The sequence below is a fragment of the Argopecten irradians genome, chromosome 14, assembly GCF_041381155.1.
Source record: "Argopecten irradians isolate NY chromosome 14, Ai_NY, whole genome shotgun sequence".
Lineage (NCBI taxonomy): Eukaryota > Metazoa > Mollusca > Bivalvia > Pectinida > Pectinidae > Argopecten > Argopecten irradians.
This window is the reverse complement of record NC_091147.1, coordinates 16,566,316-16,581,827: the sequence shown is the minus strand read 5'-3', so window position 1 is coordinate 16,581,827 and position 15,512 is coordinate 16,566,316. Positions and strand designations below refer to the sequence as shown.

The 15,512-nt window shown below is 39.3% G+C and overlaps 2 protein-coding genes across 2 annotated transcripts; both read right to left on the bottom strand.

Moving 5' to 3' along the window:
- Positions 1-715: 715 nt before the first annotated feature.
- Positions 716-4,584, bottom strand: LOC138307056 (mucin-22-like). Its single transcript, XM_069247682.1, has one exon. It carries the CDS (start codon positions 4,582-4,584, stop codon positions 1,666-1,668), a length of 2,919 nt encoding a protein of 972 aa, XP_069103783.1. The 3' UTR covers positions 716-1,665.
- Positions 4,585-4,728: 144 nt separating this feature from the next.
- On the bottom strand, positions 4,729-14,938 carry LOC138307055 (uncharacterized). Its single transcript, XM_069247681.1, has 2 exons — positions 14,550-14,938; positions 4,729-5,158 (listed from the first exon to the last, which is right to left on the bottom strand). The coding sequence occupies exons 1-2, from the start codon at positions 14,936-14,938 to the stop codon at positions 4,729-4,731; spliced, it is 819 nt and encodes a 272-aa protein (XP_069103782.1).
- Positions 14,939-15,512: the final 574 nt, after the last annotated feature.

The window sequence follows — 15,512 nt, the reverse complement described above, 5'->3', positions numbered from 1 at the left end:
AAATGGTGTCGTCTTTAGAGCTACAATTGGTGCCTATTACTGCTAATGGAGCAAAGTAATGATTATGCAAATCATTATTACAACGTTTGTATACATTTTACAGTGTGTGTCATGCTTGTTTTATGTCGCTGACCTACTAGGCAATAAAACTGAACCGTATAAAACATTTAATTCACCGCAATACATTATTTCTTTACATATACATATCAAGGTCTTTTCGAAAGACAAGTCTATGAATTGTGAAGTTGGTGTCTTGTAAGCGTACGACAAATATTAAGAATAGTTGTTATGTTTGTTCTGGGCAAAACTAATATATACATGTAAATGCATGTATACGTATACAATAATTGGAAACCGACAGAAAAGTATAGAAAAGTGTGCCCGAGTGATTTTCGGAGCACATTAGCACACATAGGCACCATTTCGTACCCGACCGAAAGGTATAGTAGGCCGGGTACGTATATTCGTTCTACTTGTTTCATTGTGCTAACTTCAGAGACACTGGGCAGCACACCCCGCCAGTCAGTGTGTCTAGGCTCGGTTATAACCGGAACATTAGGCCCTATCAGTCAATGAATCATCCGCGGGTCAGTTATAAATGATACTAAACTAAAAATGACGGTGAGCGTCAATTACTTTCATCCATACCAAAAAAAAAACTTAATCGAAACGTTAGACACTACGAACTGTCATCATCAACAAGTAGTCATTTTTATCAAAATGATTTTATTAACATGTATGTACATAATGTAAAACAACAAAATAATTTCAGTGCATTCTACTGACAAAATTCTAGATATTTTATATTATACAGAATGTGCTTCACTTTGTACAAATTACTGATAACCGCGTTATTTTCGCCATGTATTTTATTTTTCGCGTAATTTCGTTAAACATTTTCGCGTAATTTCGTTAAACATTTTCGCGTAATTTGGCGAGAGCACGAACGCGAATTATTCATAAAATATACAATATGAAATGATTGTCAGTAAAAGACCTTTCAAGATCGCGAATTTATGTTTTCGTGTACATGTTATAAGTAACCAAGACGCGATAACATAACGCTATAAAGTACAATGCGTTCTCATGAATGTACAGTAGGATAGTTGGCGGTGACACATGGTCAGTGTCTATTGATGATTGTATTCTGTATCCCTCACGTAAGAGTATATAGCTAAATATTCCTAAACGGTTATTCTCAAAGTCGATTATGTACATGTATTAGTGACACATTTGGTTACTTAATTAAGTCCACGTTCACCATTTCCTCTGTATTTCTCACGTAAGAGTATATAGCTAAATATTCCTAAACGGTTATTCTCAAAGTCGGATTATGTATATGTATTAGTGACTTATTTGGTTACTTTGTTAAGTCCACGTTCACCAATTTTCCTCTGTGTTTCCTCACGTAAGAGTACAATCTAATTAAAATTAGACTTGTAATTTCGCTCCCACAACGATACTCTACGTTACGCTCCAATACAGGTAAAATGTTTGAGCGTAACGTAGAGTATCGTAGAGGGAGCGGAATTACAAGTCTAATCTTCATTAGATTGCATAAGAGTATGGCTAAATATTCCCAAACAGTTATTCTCAAAGTCGGATTATTTAACCTACGTTCAGAATTTCATCTGCGTTTTTCAGTCAAGCACAAATATCTTGAACTCACACTCCCCCGCGCTTCTTTCGCTTTTTCTTCCGCGTCCTTATATATTTCTCCGGTGATCTGACGAAGCCTACGACGTCCGTTATAACCAGTGTCAGTACCAGCGACAGTAGAATCATCCCGCCAACCACACCAACAATGGAGGCTGAGGTCCGGGAATCGGCAGCACAGACTTTCTTCCGGACGGAAGACGATAAAGTCGACTTGGTGACGGTCAGTTCTTCCTTTGTCTTCTCCATGTCCTTCGTCAAGGTTTCTTTGGTAATATTCACATGTCTTCTTTTAGACATGCGCCGACAGGAACACTTCTGACGCTGTCGACACGTGCTCTGTGACGGCGCCACATGTGGGATGGTTGAAACAGTAGGCGAAGCAGAACGGCACTGTGGATTGTTAGTAGAACTTGATAAAGGAAGCGTTGTTTCTGTCGTTGAGGACACGAACGAAGATGGATGTCCCGACGATGTACTTCCAGCGCTTGATTTCGCCTCATTTGGTGTTGTTAAAACAACAGTCTCGGCGTCATTGGTCGGGAGGACCGATGTTCTCATGATTTCAATAGATGCACTAGACAAACTAAATTCCGAAGAATATGTTTTGGTAGGGCTTAGATATACACTCACTGCACTTAAAGGAGTTGTATCGATATGGGAGATGCTTACGGAAACAGGTAAATTATAGTCCCGTGATTGGTCAGTTGTTGCTGATTCAGTTCTAAGTGCTTCCGTTGGTAATATCCCAATATCTGTTGTTTTCGTAAGTATTATCCAAGCATTTGCTGTTTCCGTAGATAAAGTTCCTTCGCTTGTTTCCGTATGAAAAACTCCACTGTATGTTGTTTCTGTAGATATTTTTGCAATATCTGTTGTTTCCGTCGATAATATTCCATTGTCCATTGTTTGTGTAAACGACATTCCATTGTCTGTTGTTTGTGTAAATGACATTCTATTGTCTGTTATTTGTATAGATGACATTCCATTGTCTGTTGTTGCTGTAGATGATATTCCATTGTCCATTGTTTGTGTAGATGACATTCCATTGTGTGTTGTTTGTGTGTATGACATTCCATTGTCCATTGTTACCGTAGATGGCATTCCATTGTCTGTTGTTTGTGTAGATGGTATTCCATTGTCTGTTGTTTGTGTAGATGGCATTCCATTGTCTGTTGTTTGTGTAGATGGCATTTCATTGTCTGTTGTTTGTGTAGATGGCATTCCATTGTCTGTTGTTTGTGTAGATGGCATTCCATTGTCGGTTGTTTGCGTAGATGGCATTCCATTGTCTGTTGTTGCTGTAGATGACATTCCATTGTCCGTTGTTTGTGTAGATGACATTCCATTGTGTGTTGTTTGTGTGTATGACATTCCATTGTCTGTTGTTTGTGTAGATGGCATTCCATTGTCCCTTGTTTCTGTAGATGACATTCCATTGCCTATTGTTTCTGTGGATGACATTCCATTGTCCCTTGTTTGTGTATATGATATTCCATTGTCCCTTGTTTCTATAGATGACATTCCATTGTCCATTGATTGTATAGATGACATTCCATTGTCTGTTGTTTGTGTAGATGACATTCCATTGTCTGTTGTTTGTGTAGATGACATTCCATTGTCCATTGTTTGTGTAGATGACATTCCATTGTCCATTGTTTCTGCAGATGACATTCCATCGGTCCATGATTCTGTAGATGACATTCCATCGTCCATTGTTTCTGCAGATGACATTCCATCGGTCCACGTTTCTGTTGATGACAAACCATTGTACCTTGAATGTGTAATAGACATTCCATTGTCCATTGTTTGTGTAGATGACATTCCATTGTCATTTGTTTCTAAAGATGACATTCCATTGTCTGTTGTTTGTGTAGATGACATTCCATTGTTTGTTGTTTCTGTAAATGTCATTGCAGTTTCCGTTGTTTCTGTAGATGACATTCCATTGTCCCTTGTTTCTGTAAATGACATTCCATTGCCTGCTGTTTCGGCAGATGACAGTCCAGTGTATGTTGTTTGTGAAGATGACATTCCATTGTCTGTTGTTTGTTTAAAACCTATTCCATTGTTTGTTGTTTGTTTATATGATATTCCATTGTCCATTGTTTGTGTAGATAACATTCCATTGTCCATTGTTTGTGTAGATGACGTTCCATTTTCCATTGTTTCTGTAGATGACATTCCATTGTCTGTTGTTTGTGTAGATGACATTCCATTATATGTTGTTTGTGTAAATGTCATTGCAGTTTCCGTTGTTTCTGTGGATGACATTCTATTGTCCGTTGTTACTGTAGATGACATTCCATTGTCCGTTGTTACTGTAGATGCCATTTCATTGTCCGTTGTTACTGTAGATGACATTCCATTGTCCATTGTTACCGTAGATGACATTCTATTGTCAGTTGTTTGTTTAGATGACATTCCATTGTCCGTTGTTACTGTAGATGACATTCCATTGTCTATTGTTTCTGTAGATGCCATTCCATTGTCCGTTATTATCGTAGATGACATTCCATTTTCTGGTGTATGTGGAAATGACATTCCATTGTCTGTAGTTTTTTTAGATAACATTCCATTGTCTGTTGTTTGTGTAGATGATATTCCATTTTCTGTTGTTTCTGTTGATTTTCTGTCCATTTTTTCTGTAGATGACATTCCATTGTCTTTGTTTTGTAGATGACATTCCATTGTCCATGATGACATTCCATTTCTTCTTGTGTATGTGTAGATGACATTCCATTGTCTGTTGTTTGTGTAGATGACATTCCATTGTCTGTTGTTTCTGTAGATGACATTCCATTGTCTGTTGTTTCTGTAGATGACATTTCCATTGTCTGTTGTTTGTGTAGATGACATTCCATTGTCTTTGTTTGTGTAGATGACATTCCATTGTCCCTGTGTCTGTAGATGACATTCCATTGTCATTTTTTCTGTAGATGACATTCCATTGTCTTTGTATGTGTAGATGACATTCCATTGTCTGTTGTTTGTGTAGATGACATTCCATTGTTGTTTTGTATGATTTGTGTAGATGACATTCCATTGTCTGTTGTTTGTGTAGATGACATTTCAGTGTCCATTTTTTCTGTAGATGACATTCCATTGTCTTTGTTTTGTGTAGATGACATTCTTGTCCTTGTTACTGTAGATGACATTCCATTGTCTTTGTTGCTGTGATGACATTCCATTGTCCGTTGTTTCTGTAGATGACATTCCATTGTCCGTTGTTTCTGTAGATGACATTCCATTGTCTGTTGTTTGTGTAGATGACATTCCAGTGTCTGTTGTTTGTGTAGATGACATTCTATTGTCCGTTGTTACTGTAGATGACATTCCATTGTCTGTTGTTGCTGAAGATGACATTTCAGTGTCCATTTTTTCTGTAGATGACATTCCATTGTCGTTCTTGCTGTAGATGACATTCGTTTGTCCGTTGTTACTGTAGATGACATTCCATTGTTCTTTGTTGCTGTGGATGACATTCGTTTGTCCGTTGTTGCTGTAGATGACATTCCATTGCCATTTGTTACTGTAGATGACATTCCATTGTCCATTGTTTGTTTAGATGACATTCCATTGTCTGTTGTTATCGTGTGATGTCATTCCATTGTTTGTTGTTCCGTAGATGACATTCCATTGTCGTTGTTACTGTAGATGACATTCCATTGTCCATTGTTTGTTTATATGACATTCCGTTGTCTGTTGTTACTGTAGATGCCATTCCATTGTCGGTGGTGTTGTATGTCTGTATGTGTTGTTGTTGTATGGTCTGTATGTGTTGTTGTTGTATGGTCTGTATGTGTTGGTGTTGTATCGTCTGTATTTGTTGGTGTTGTATGGTCTGTAGGTGGTTGGTGTTGTATGGTCTGTATGTGTTGGTGTTGTATGGTCTGTATGTGTTGATGTTGTATGGTCTGTATGTGTTGGTGTTGTATGTTGTCTGTATGTGTCGGTTTGTATCGTCTGTATGTGTTGGTGTTGTATGGTCTGCATGTGTTGGTGTTGTATGGTCTGATCTTGGTGTTGTATGTGTATGTGTTGGTGTTGTATCGTCTGTATGTGTTGGTGTTGTATCGTCTGTATGTGTTGGTGTTGTATCGTCTGTATGTGTTGGTGTTGTATCGTCTGTATGTGTTGGTGTTGTATCGTCTGTATGTGTTGGTGTTGTATCGTCTGTATGTGTTGGTGTTGTATCGTCTGTATGTGTTGGTGTTGTATCGTCTGTATGTGTTGGTGTTGTATCGTCTGTATGTGTTGGTGTTGTATCGTCTGTATGTGTTGGTGTTGTATCGTCTGTATGTGTTGGTGTTTGTATCGTCTGTATGTGTTGGTGTTGTATCGTCTGTATGTGTTGGTGTATGTCTGTATGTGTTGTATCGTGTAGTGTTGGTGTTGTATCGTCTGTATGTGTTGGTGTTGTATCGTCTGTATGTGTTGGTGTTGTATCGTCTGTATGTGTTGGTGTTGTATCGTCTGTATGTGTTGGTGTTGTATCGTCTGTATGTGTTGGTGTTGTATCGTCTGTATGTGTTGGTGTTGTATCGTCTGTATGTGTTGGTGTTGTATCGTCTGTATGTGTTGGTGTTGTATCGTCTGTATGTGTTGTTTTTGTATCGTCTGTATGTGTTGGTGTTGTATCGTCTGTAGGTGTTGGTGTTGTATCGTCTGTATGTGTTGGTGTTGTATCGTCTGTATGTGTTGGTGTTGTATCGTCTGTATGTGTTGGTGTTGTATCGTCTGTATGTGTTGGTGTTGTATCGTCTGTATGTGTTGGTGTTGTATCGTCTGTATGTGTTGGTGTTGTATGGTCTGTATGTGTTGGTGTTGTATGGTCTGTATGTGTTGGTGTTGTATCGTCTGTATGTGTTGGTGTTGTATCGTCTGTATGTGTTGGTGTTGTATCGTCTGTATGTGTTGGTGTTGTATCGTCTGTATGTGTTGGTGTTGTATCGTCTGTATGTGTTGGTGTTGTATCGTCTGTATGTGTTGGTGTTGTATCGTCTGTATGTGTTGGTGTTGTATCGTCTGTATGTGTTGGTGTTGTATCGTCTGTATGTGTTGGTGTTGTATCGTCTGTATGTGTTGGTGTTGTATCGTCTGTATGTGTTGGTGTTGTATCGTCTGTATGTGTTGGTGTTGTATCGTCTGTATGTGTTGGTGTTGTATGTCTGTATGTGTTGTTGTTGTTGTATGGTCTGTATGTGTTGGTGTTGTATCGTCTGTATGTGTTGGTGTTGTATCGTCTGTATGTGTTGGTGTTGTATCGTCTGTATGTGTTGGTGTTGTATCGTCTGTATGTGTTGGTGTTGTATGGTCTGTATGTGTTGGTGTTGTATCGTCTGTATGTGTTGGTGTTGTATCGTCTGTATGTGTTGGTGTTGTATGGTCTGTATGTGTTGGTGTTGTATCGTCTGTATGTGTTGGTGTTGTATGGTCTGTATGTGTTGGTGTTGTATCGTCTGTATGTGTTGGTGTTGTATCGTCTGTATGTGTTGGTGTTGTATGGTCTGTATGTGTTGGTGTTGTATCGTCTGTATGTGTTTGTATGTTGTTATCGTCTGTATGTGTTGGTGTTGTATCGTCTGTATGTGTTGGTGTTGTATCGTCTGTATGTGTTGGTGTTGTATCGTCTGTATGTGTTGGTGTTGTATCGGTCTGTATGTGTTGGTGTTGTATGGTCTGTATGTGTTGGTGTTGTATCGTCTGTATGTGTTGGTGTTGTATCGTCTGTATGTGTTGGTGTTGTATCGTCTGTATGTGTTGGTGTTGTATGGTCTGTATGTGTTGGTGTTGTATGGTCTGTATGTGTTGGTGTTGTATCGTCTGTATGTGTTGGTGTTGTATGTCTGTATGTGTTGTGTTGTATGTCTGGTGTGTTTGTATCGTCTGTATGTGTTGGTGTTGTATCGTCTGTATGTGTTGGTGTTGTATCGTCTGTATGTGTTGGTGTTGTATCGTCTGTATGTGTTGGTGTTGTATGGTCTGTATGTGTTGGTGTTGTATGGTCTGTATGTGTTGGTGTTGTATCGTCTGTATGTGTTGGTGTTGTATTGTCTGTATGTGTTGGTGTTGTATGTGTCTGTATGTGTATGTGTGTGTGTATCGTCTGTATGTGTTGGTGTTGTATCGTCTGTATGTGTTGGTGTTGTATCGTCTGTATGTGTTGGTGTTGTATCGTCTGTATGTGTTGGTGTTGTATGTCTGTATGTGTTGGTGTTGTATCGTCTGTATGTGTTGGTGTTGTATCGTCTGTATGTGTTGGTGTTGTATGGTCTGTATGTGTTGGTGTTGTATCGTCTGTATGTGTTGGTGTTGTATCGTCTGTATGTGTTGGTGTTGTATCGTCTGTATGTGTTGGTGTTGTATCGTCTGTATGTGTTGGTGTTGTATCGTCTGTATGTGTTGGTGTTGTATCGTCTGTATGTGTTGGTGTTGTATGTCTGTATGTGTTGGTGTTGTATCGTCTGTATGTGTTGGTGTTGTATCGTCTGTATGTGTTGGTGTTGTATCGTCTGTATGTGTTGGTGTTGTATCGTCTGTATGTGTTGGTGTTGTATTGTCTGTATGTGTTGGTGTTGTATCGTCTGTATGTGTTGGTGTTGTATCGTCTGTATGTGTTGGTGTTGTATCGTCTGTATGTGTTGGTGTTGTATCGTCTGTATGTGTTGGTGTTGTATCGTCTGTATGTGTTGGTGTTGTATCGTCTGTATGTGTTGGTGTTGTATCGTCTGTATGTGTTGGTGTTGTATCGTCTGTATGTGTTGGTGTTGTATCGTCTGTATGTGTTGGTGTTGTATCGTCTGTATGTGTTGGTGTTGTATGTCTGTATGTGTGTTGTGTTGTATCGTCTGTATGTGTTGGTGTTGTATCGTCTGTATGTGTTGGTGTTGTATCGTCTGTATGTGTTGGTGTTGTATGTCTGTATGTGTTGTTGTTGTATCGTCTGTATGTGTTGGTGTTGTATCGTCTGTATGTGTTGGTGTTGTATCGTCTGTATGTGTGGTGTTGTATCGTCTGTATGTGTTGTTGTTGTATCGTCTGTATGTGTTGTGTGTTATCGTCTGTATGTGTTGGTGTTGTATCGTCTGTATGTGTTGGTGTTGTATCGTCTGTATGTGTTGGTGTTGTATCGTCTGTATGTGTTGGTGTTGTATCGTCTGTATGTGTTGGTGTTGTATCGTCTGTATGTGTTGGTGTTGTATGTCTGTATGTGTTGTGTGTATCGTCTGTATGTGTTGTGTTGTATGTCTGTATGTGTTGGTGTTGTATGTGTCTGTATGTGTTGGTGTTGTATGTCTGTATGTGTTGTTGTATCGTCTGTATGTGTTGTGTTGTTGTATGTATCTGTCTGTATGTGTTGTGTTGTATCGTCTGTATGTGTTGGTGTGTATGTCTGTATGTTTGTGTTGTATATCGTCTGTATGTGTTGGTGTTGTATCGTCTGTATGTGTTGGTGTTGTATCGTCTGTATGTGTTGGTGTTGTATCGTCTGTATGTGTTGGTGTTGTATCGTCTGTATGTGTTGTTGTGTTGTATCGTCTGTATGTGTTGTGTGTTGTATCGTCTGTATGTGTTGTGTTGTATCGTCTGTATGTGTTGGTGTTGTATCGTCTGTATGTGTTGGTGTTGTATCGTCTGTATGTGTTGGTGTTGTATCGTCTGTATGTGTTGGTGTTGTATCGTCTGTATGTGTTGGTGTTGTATCGTCTGTATGTGTTGTGTTGTATCGTCTGTATGTGTTGGTGTTGTATCGTCTGTATGTGTTGTGTTGTATCGTCTGTATGTGTTGTGTTTATGGTCTGTATGTGTTGGTGTTGTATCGTCTGTATGTGTTGGTGTTGTATCGTCTGTATGTGTTGGTGTTGTATCGTCTGTATGTGTTGTTGTTGTTGTGTTGTATCGTCTGTATGTGTTGGTGTTGTATCGTCTGTATGTGTTGGTGTTGTATCGTCTGTATGTGTTGGTGTTGTATCGTCTGTATGTGTTGGTGTTGTATCGTCTGTATGTGTTGGTGTTGTATCGTCTGTATGTGTTGGTGTTGTATCGTCTGTATGTGTTGGTGTTGTATCGTCTGTATGTGTTGGTGTTGTATCGTCTGTATGTGTTGGTGTTGTATGGTCTGTATGTGTTGGTGTTGTATCGTCTGTATGTGTTGGTGTTGTATCGTCTGTATGTGTTGGTGTTGTATCGTCTGTATGTGTTGGTGTTGTATGGTCTGTATGTGTTGGTGTTGTATCGTCTGTATGTGTTGGTGTTGTATCGTCTGTATGTGTTGGTGTTGTATGGTCTGTATGTGTTGGTGTTGTATCGTCTGTATGTGTTGTTGTTGTATCGTCTGTATGTGTTGGTGTTGTATCGTCTGTATGTGTTGATGTTGTATCGTCTGTATGTGTTGGTGTTGTATGGTCTGTATGTGTTGGTGTTGTATCGTCTGTATGTGTTGGTGTTGTATCGTCTGTATGTGTTGGTGTTGTATCGTCTGTATGTGTTGTGTTGTATAGTCTGTATGTGTTGGTGTTGTATCGTCTGTATGTGTTGTTTGTATCGTCTGTATGTGTTGGTGTTGTATCGTCTGTATGTGTTGGTGTTGTATGGTCTGTATGTGTTGTGTTGTATGGTCTGTATGTGTTGGTGTTGTATCGTCTGTATGTGTTGGTGTTGTATCGTCTGTATGTGTTTGTGTGTTGTATCGTCTGTATGTGTTGGTGTTGTATCGTCTGTATGTGTTGGTGTTGTATCGTCTGTATGTGTTGGTGTTGTATCGTCTGTATGTTGTGTTGGTGTTGTATGTCTGTATGTGTTGTTGTGTTGTATGGTCTGTATGTGTTGGTGTTGTATCGTCTGTATGTGTTGATGTTGTATCGTCTGTATGTGTTGTGTGTTGTATCGTCTGTATGTGTTGGTGTTGTATGGTCTGTATGTGTTGGTGTTATGTCTGTATGGTCTGTATGTGTGTATGTGTTGTGTTGTATCGTCTGTATGTGTTGGTGTTGTATGGTCTGTATGTGTTGGTGTTGTATGGTCTGTATGTGTTGATGTTGTATCGTCTGTATGTGTTGGTGTTGTATCGTCTGTATGTGTTGGTGTTGTATCGTCTGTATGTGTTGGTGTTGTATCGTCTGTATGTGTTGGTGTTGTATCGTCTGTATGTGTTGGTGTTGTATCGTCTGTATGTGTTGGTGTTGTATCGTCTGTATGTGTTGGTGTTGTATCGTCTGTATGTGTTGGTGTTGTGTATTCGTCTGTATGTGTTGGTGTTGTATCGTCTGTATGTGTTGGTGTTGTATCGTCTGTATGTGTTGGTGTTGTATCGTCTGTATGTGTTGGTGTTGTATCGTCTGTATGTGTTTGGTGTTGTATCGTCTGTATGTGTTGTGTGTTGTATCGTCGGTATGTGTTGGTGTTGTATGTCTGTATGTGTTGGTGTTGTATGGTCTGTATGTGTGTGGTGTTGTATGGTCTGTATGTGTTGGTGTTGTATGGTCTGTATGTGTTGGTGTTGTATGGTCTGTATGTGTTGGTGTTGTATGTCTGTATGTGTTGGTGTTGTATGGTCTGTATGTGTTGGTGTTGTATCGTCTGTATGTGTTGGTGTTGTATCGTCTGTATGTGTTGGTGTTGTATCGTCTGTATGTGTTGGTGTTGTATCGTCTGTATGTGTTGGTGCTGTATCGTCTGTATGTGTTGGTGTTGTATCGTCTGTATGTGTTGGTGTTGTATCGTCTGTATGTTTTGTTGTTGTATCGTCTGTATGTGTTGGTGTTGTATGTCTGTATGTGTTGGTGTTGTATCGTCTGTATGTGTTGGTGTTGTATGGTCTGTATGTGTTGGTGTTGTATGGTCTGTATGTGTTGGTGTTGTATCGTCTGTATGTGTTGGTGTTGTATGGTCTGTATGTGTTGGTGTTGTATGGTCTGTATGTGTTGGTGTTGTATCGTCTGTATGTGTTGGTGTTGTATGGTCTGTATGTGTTGGTGTTGTATCGTCTGTATGTGTTGGTGTTGTATCGTTGTATGTGTTGGTGTTGTATGTCTGTATGTGTTGGTGTTGTATGGTCTGTATGTGTTGGTGTTGTATGTCTGTATGTGTTGGTGTTGTATGGTCTGTATGTTGGTGTTGTATGGTCTGTATGTGTGTGTTGTTGTCTGTATGTGTGTGTTGTATGTCTGTTGTGTTGTGTTGTATGGTCTGTATGTGTTGGTGTTGTATCGTCTGTATGTGTTGGTGTTGTATGGTCTGTATGTGTTGGTGTTGTATGGTCTGTATGTGTTGGTGTTGTATCGTCTGTATGTGTTGGTGTTGTATGGTCTGTATGTGTTGGTGTTGTATGGTCTGTATGTGTTGGTGTTGTATGTCTGTATGTGTTGGTGTTGTATCGTCTGTATGTGTTGGTGTTGTATGTCTGTAGTGTTGTGTTGTATCGTCTGTATGTGTTGGTGTTGTATGGTCTGTATGTGTTGGTGTTGTATGGTCTGTATGTGTTGGTGTTGTATGGTCTGTATGTGTTGGTGTTGTATCGTCTGTATGTGTGTGGTGTTGTATCGTCTGTATGTGTTGGTGTTGTATGGTCTGTATGTGTTGGTGTTGTATGGTCTGTATGTGTTGGTGTTGTATGGTCTGTATGTGTTGGTGTTGTATGTCTGTATGTGTTGTTGTGTTGTTGTTATGGTCTGTATGTGTTGTGTTGTATGTTGTATGTTGTTGTATGTATGTGTGTGTTGTATGTCTGTATGTGTTGGTGTTGTATGGTCTGTATGTGTTGGTGTTGTATCGTCTGTATGTGTTGGTGTTGTATGGTCTGTATGTGTTGGTGTTGTATCGTCTGTATGTGTTGATGTTGTATCGTCTGTATGTGTTGGTGTTGTATGGTCTGTATGTGTTGGTGTTGTATGGTCTGTATGTGTTGGTGTTGTATCGTCTGTATGTGTTGGTGTTGTATCGTCTGTATGTGTTGGTGTTGTATGGTCTGTATGTGTTGGTGTTGTATCGTCTGTATGTGTTGGTGTTGTATGGTCTGTATGTGTTGGTGTTGTATGGTCTGTATGTGTTGGTGTTGTATGGTCTGTATGTGTTGGTGTTGTATGGTCTGTATGTGTTGGTGTTGTATCGTCTGTATGTGTTGGTGTTGTATCGTCTGTATGTGTTGGTGTTGTATGGTCTGTAGGTGTTGGTGTTGTATGGTCTGTATGTGTTGGTGTTGTATGGTCTGTATGTGTTGGCGTTGTATGGTCTGTATGTGTTGGTGTTGTATGGTCTGTATGTTGTGTTGGTGTTGTATCGTCTGTATGTGTTGTTGTTGTATCGTCTGTATGTGTTGGTGTTGTATCGTCTGTAGGTGTTGGTGTTGTATCGTCTGTATGTGTTGGTGTTGTATCGTCTGTATGTGTTGGTGTTGTATCGTCTGTAGTGTGTTGGTGTTTATCGTCTGTGTGTTGGTGTTATCGTTGTATGTGTTGGTGTGTATGTTGTAGGTGTTGGTGTTGTATGGTCTGTATGTGTTGGTGTTGTATGGTCTGTATGTGTTGGTGTTGTATGGTCTGTATGTGTTGGTGTTGTATGGTCTGTATGTGTTGGTGTTGTATCGTCTGTATGTGTTTTGTGTATCGTCTGTATGTGTTGGTGTTGTATCGTCTGTATGTGTTGATGTTATATCGTCTGTATGTGTTGGTGTTGTATCGTCTGTATGTGTTGATGTTATATCGTCTGTATGTGTTGGTGTGTTGGTCTGAATGTGTTGGTGTTGTATGGTCTGTATGTGTTGGGTTGTATGGTCTGTATGTGTTGGTGTTGTATCGTCTGTATGTGTTGGTGTTGTATCGTCTGTATGTGTTGGTGTTGTATCGTCTGTATGTGTTGGTGTTGTATGGTCTGAATGTGTTGGTGTTGTATGGTCTGTATGTGTTGGCGTTGTATGGTCTGTATGTGTTGGTGTTGTATGGTCTGTATGTGTTGGTGTTGTATCGTCTGTATGGGTTGGTGTTGTGTCATATGTATAATGGGTTGTCATTGTTACGTATGCATGATGGTTTGGTTGATGGAGTGTTGTTTGTAAAACGATAGAATCAAAAAAAATATTTTCCAGTTTGTTTTAGTGGGGTCGTTTGCTGATCCATGGTGGTCGTTGTGTCTGAAATTTCAATTTGCAATTGTGATTATTAGTATTACAAAATCAATTTGGATGTTAGTAGTAAGTAAATTTACAACTTTGTGTGACGCTGACATTTGTATAAACATTTTAATCTTCGAAAGTAGACGGACATTTTAGACATGGTCTTTCTTTATAATTGTGTCAACAGTACTTTTAATTGTTTTTTCATTGTCAACCAATTGTGTTTAAGTCCGTAATCTCAATTAACGTTGAAGTCGTTCCAATCAGTTTTCTTGCTAGCGTAGTAGAGTTACAGTAATGTGAGAAAGTACAGTATCTTAAACCGAATACAATCTAGTTGTTATGGTATTAACTCTGCGCCTGACTGTGATATGTTTTTGTATCCATTCAACCATTTAAAACCCGTTTAAAGACAATCTTACATTAGTTTGTAACTGGATGTTTACTTCTGTTTCTCTTTTACCTAGTATTTAACTGTGAAATAAATTTATTTGTTAAATGTATTAATTTGTTATCCATTCTGTAAGTGGAGCTTCTGGTCTGTTGAATTGCAAATAAATAAGTAAAATAAATAAATCATTTAGATAATACATGTATAGTCTTTATCATCAATAGAAAACTATCTACAACTATAGCCGTGTTTTTGGGTCATAACCTTAGTAAATCATGAATGTTCAAAAGTTAAATGTATGCGAAAGCAAAGAGATAACTTGTGTATGTAATGTTTGAATATCTTTTCCCGTGATATTTACTTATTATTAGCATATCCTTTGTATCAAACTTGTCTGTGTCTTTACTGAGTTGTCGATAATTCCAAACATCACTGTTCCTACCTGTGAATGGCATATCAAAAGAAGGTGTATCATGTAGCTGTCCGTTAGCTGTGTTATAGTTATCATCATCAGATGTCGATACCGCCTCAGCCAAATCATCTATAACTGTACTCGACATAGTTATCATTGAGGTGGAATCAGATACGGCAGCACTGGTAAAGGAAGGGTGCAGTAAGACTGTGTCTCCGGGGTCTGTCACTGATGTAGACACATCTGTCACTGACGTAGACACATCTGTCCGTGATGTAGACATATCTGTCATTGATGTAGACATATCTGTCACTGATGTAGACATATCTGTCCGTGATGTAGACATATCTGTCACTGATGTAGACATATCTGTCATTGATGTAGACACATCTGTCACTGATGTAGACACATCTGTCACTGATGTAGACACATCTGTCACTGATGTAGACACATCTGCCACTGATGTAGACACATCTGTCACTGATGTAGACACATCTGTCACTGATGTAGACACATCTGTCACTGATGTAGACTTATCTGTCACTGATGTAGACACATCTGTCCGTGATGTAGACATATCTGTCACTGATGTAGACACATCTGTCACTGATGTAGACACATCTGTCACTGATGTAGACACATCTGTGCGTGATGTATACATATCCGTCTTTGATGTAGACACATCTGTCACTGATGCAGACACACCTGTCCGTGATGTTGACATATCCGTCTGTGATGTAGACACATCTGTCACTAAAGTAGACACATCTGTCCGTGATGTAGACACATCTGTCACTGATGAAGATATATCTGTCACTGATGTAGACACATCTGTCACTGATGTAGACACATCTGTCACTGATGTAGGCATATCTGTAACTGATGTAGACACATCTGTCACTAAGGTAGACACATCTGTCCGTGATGTAGACACATCTGTC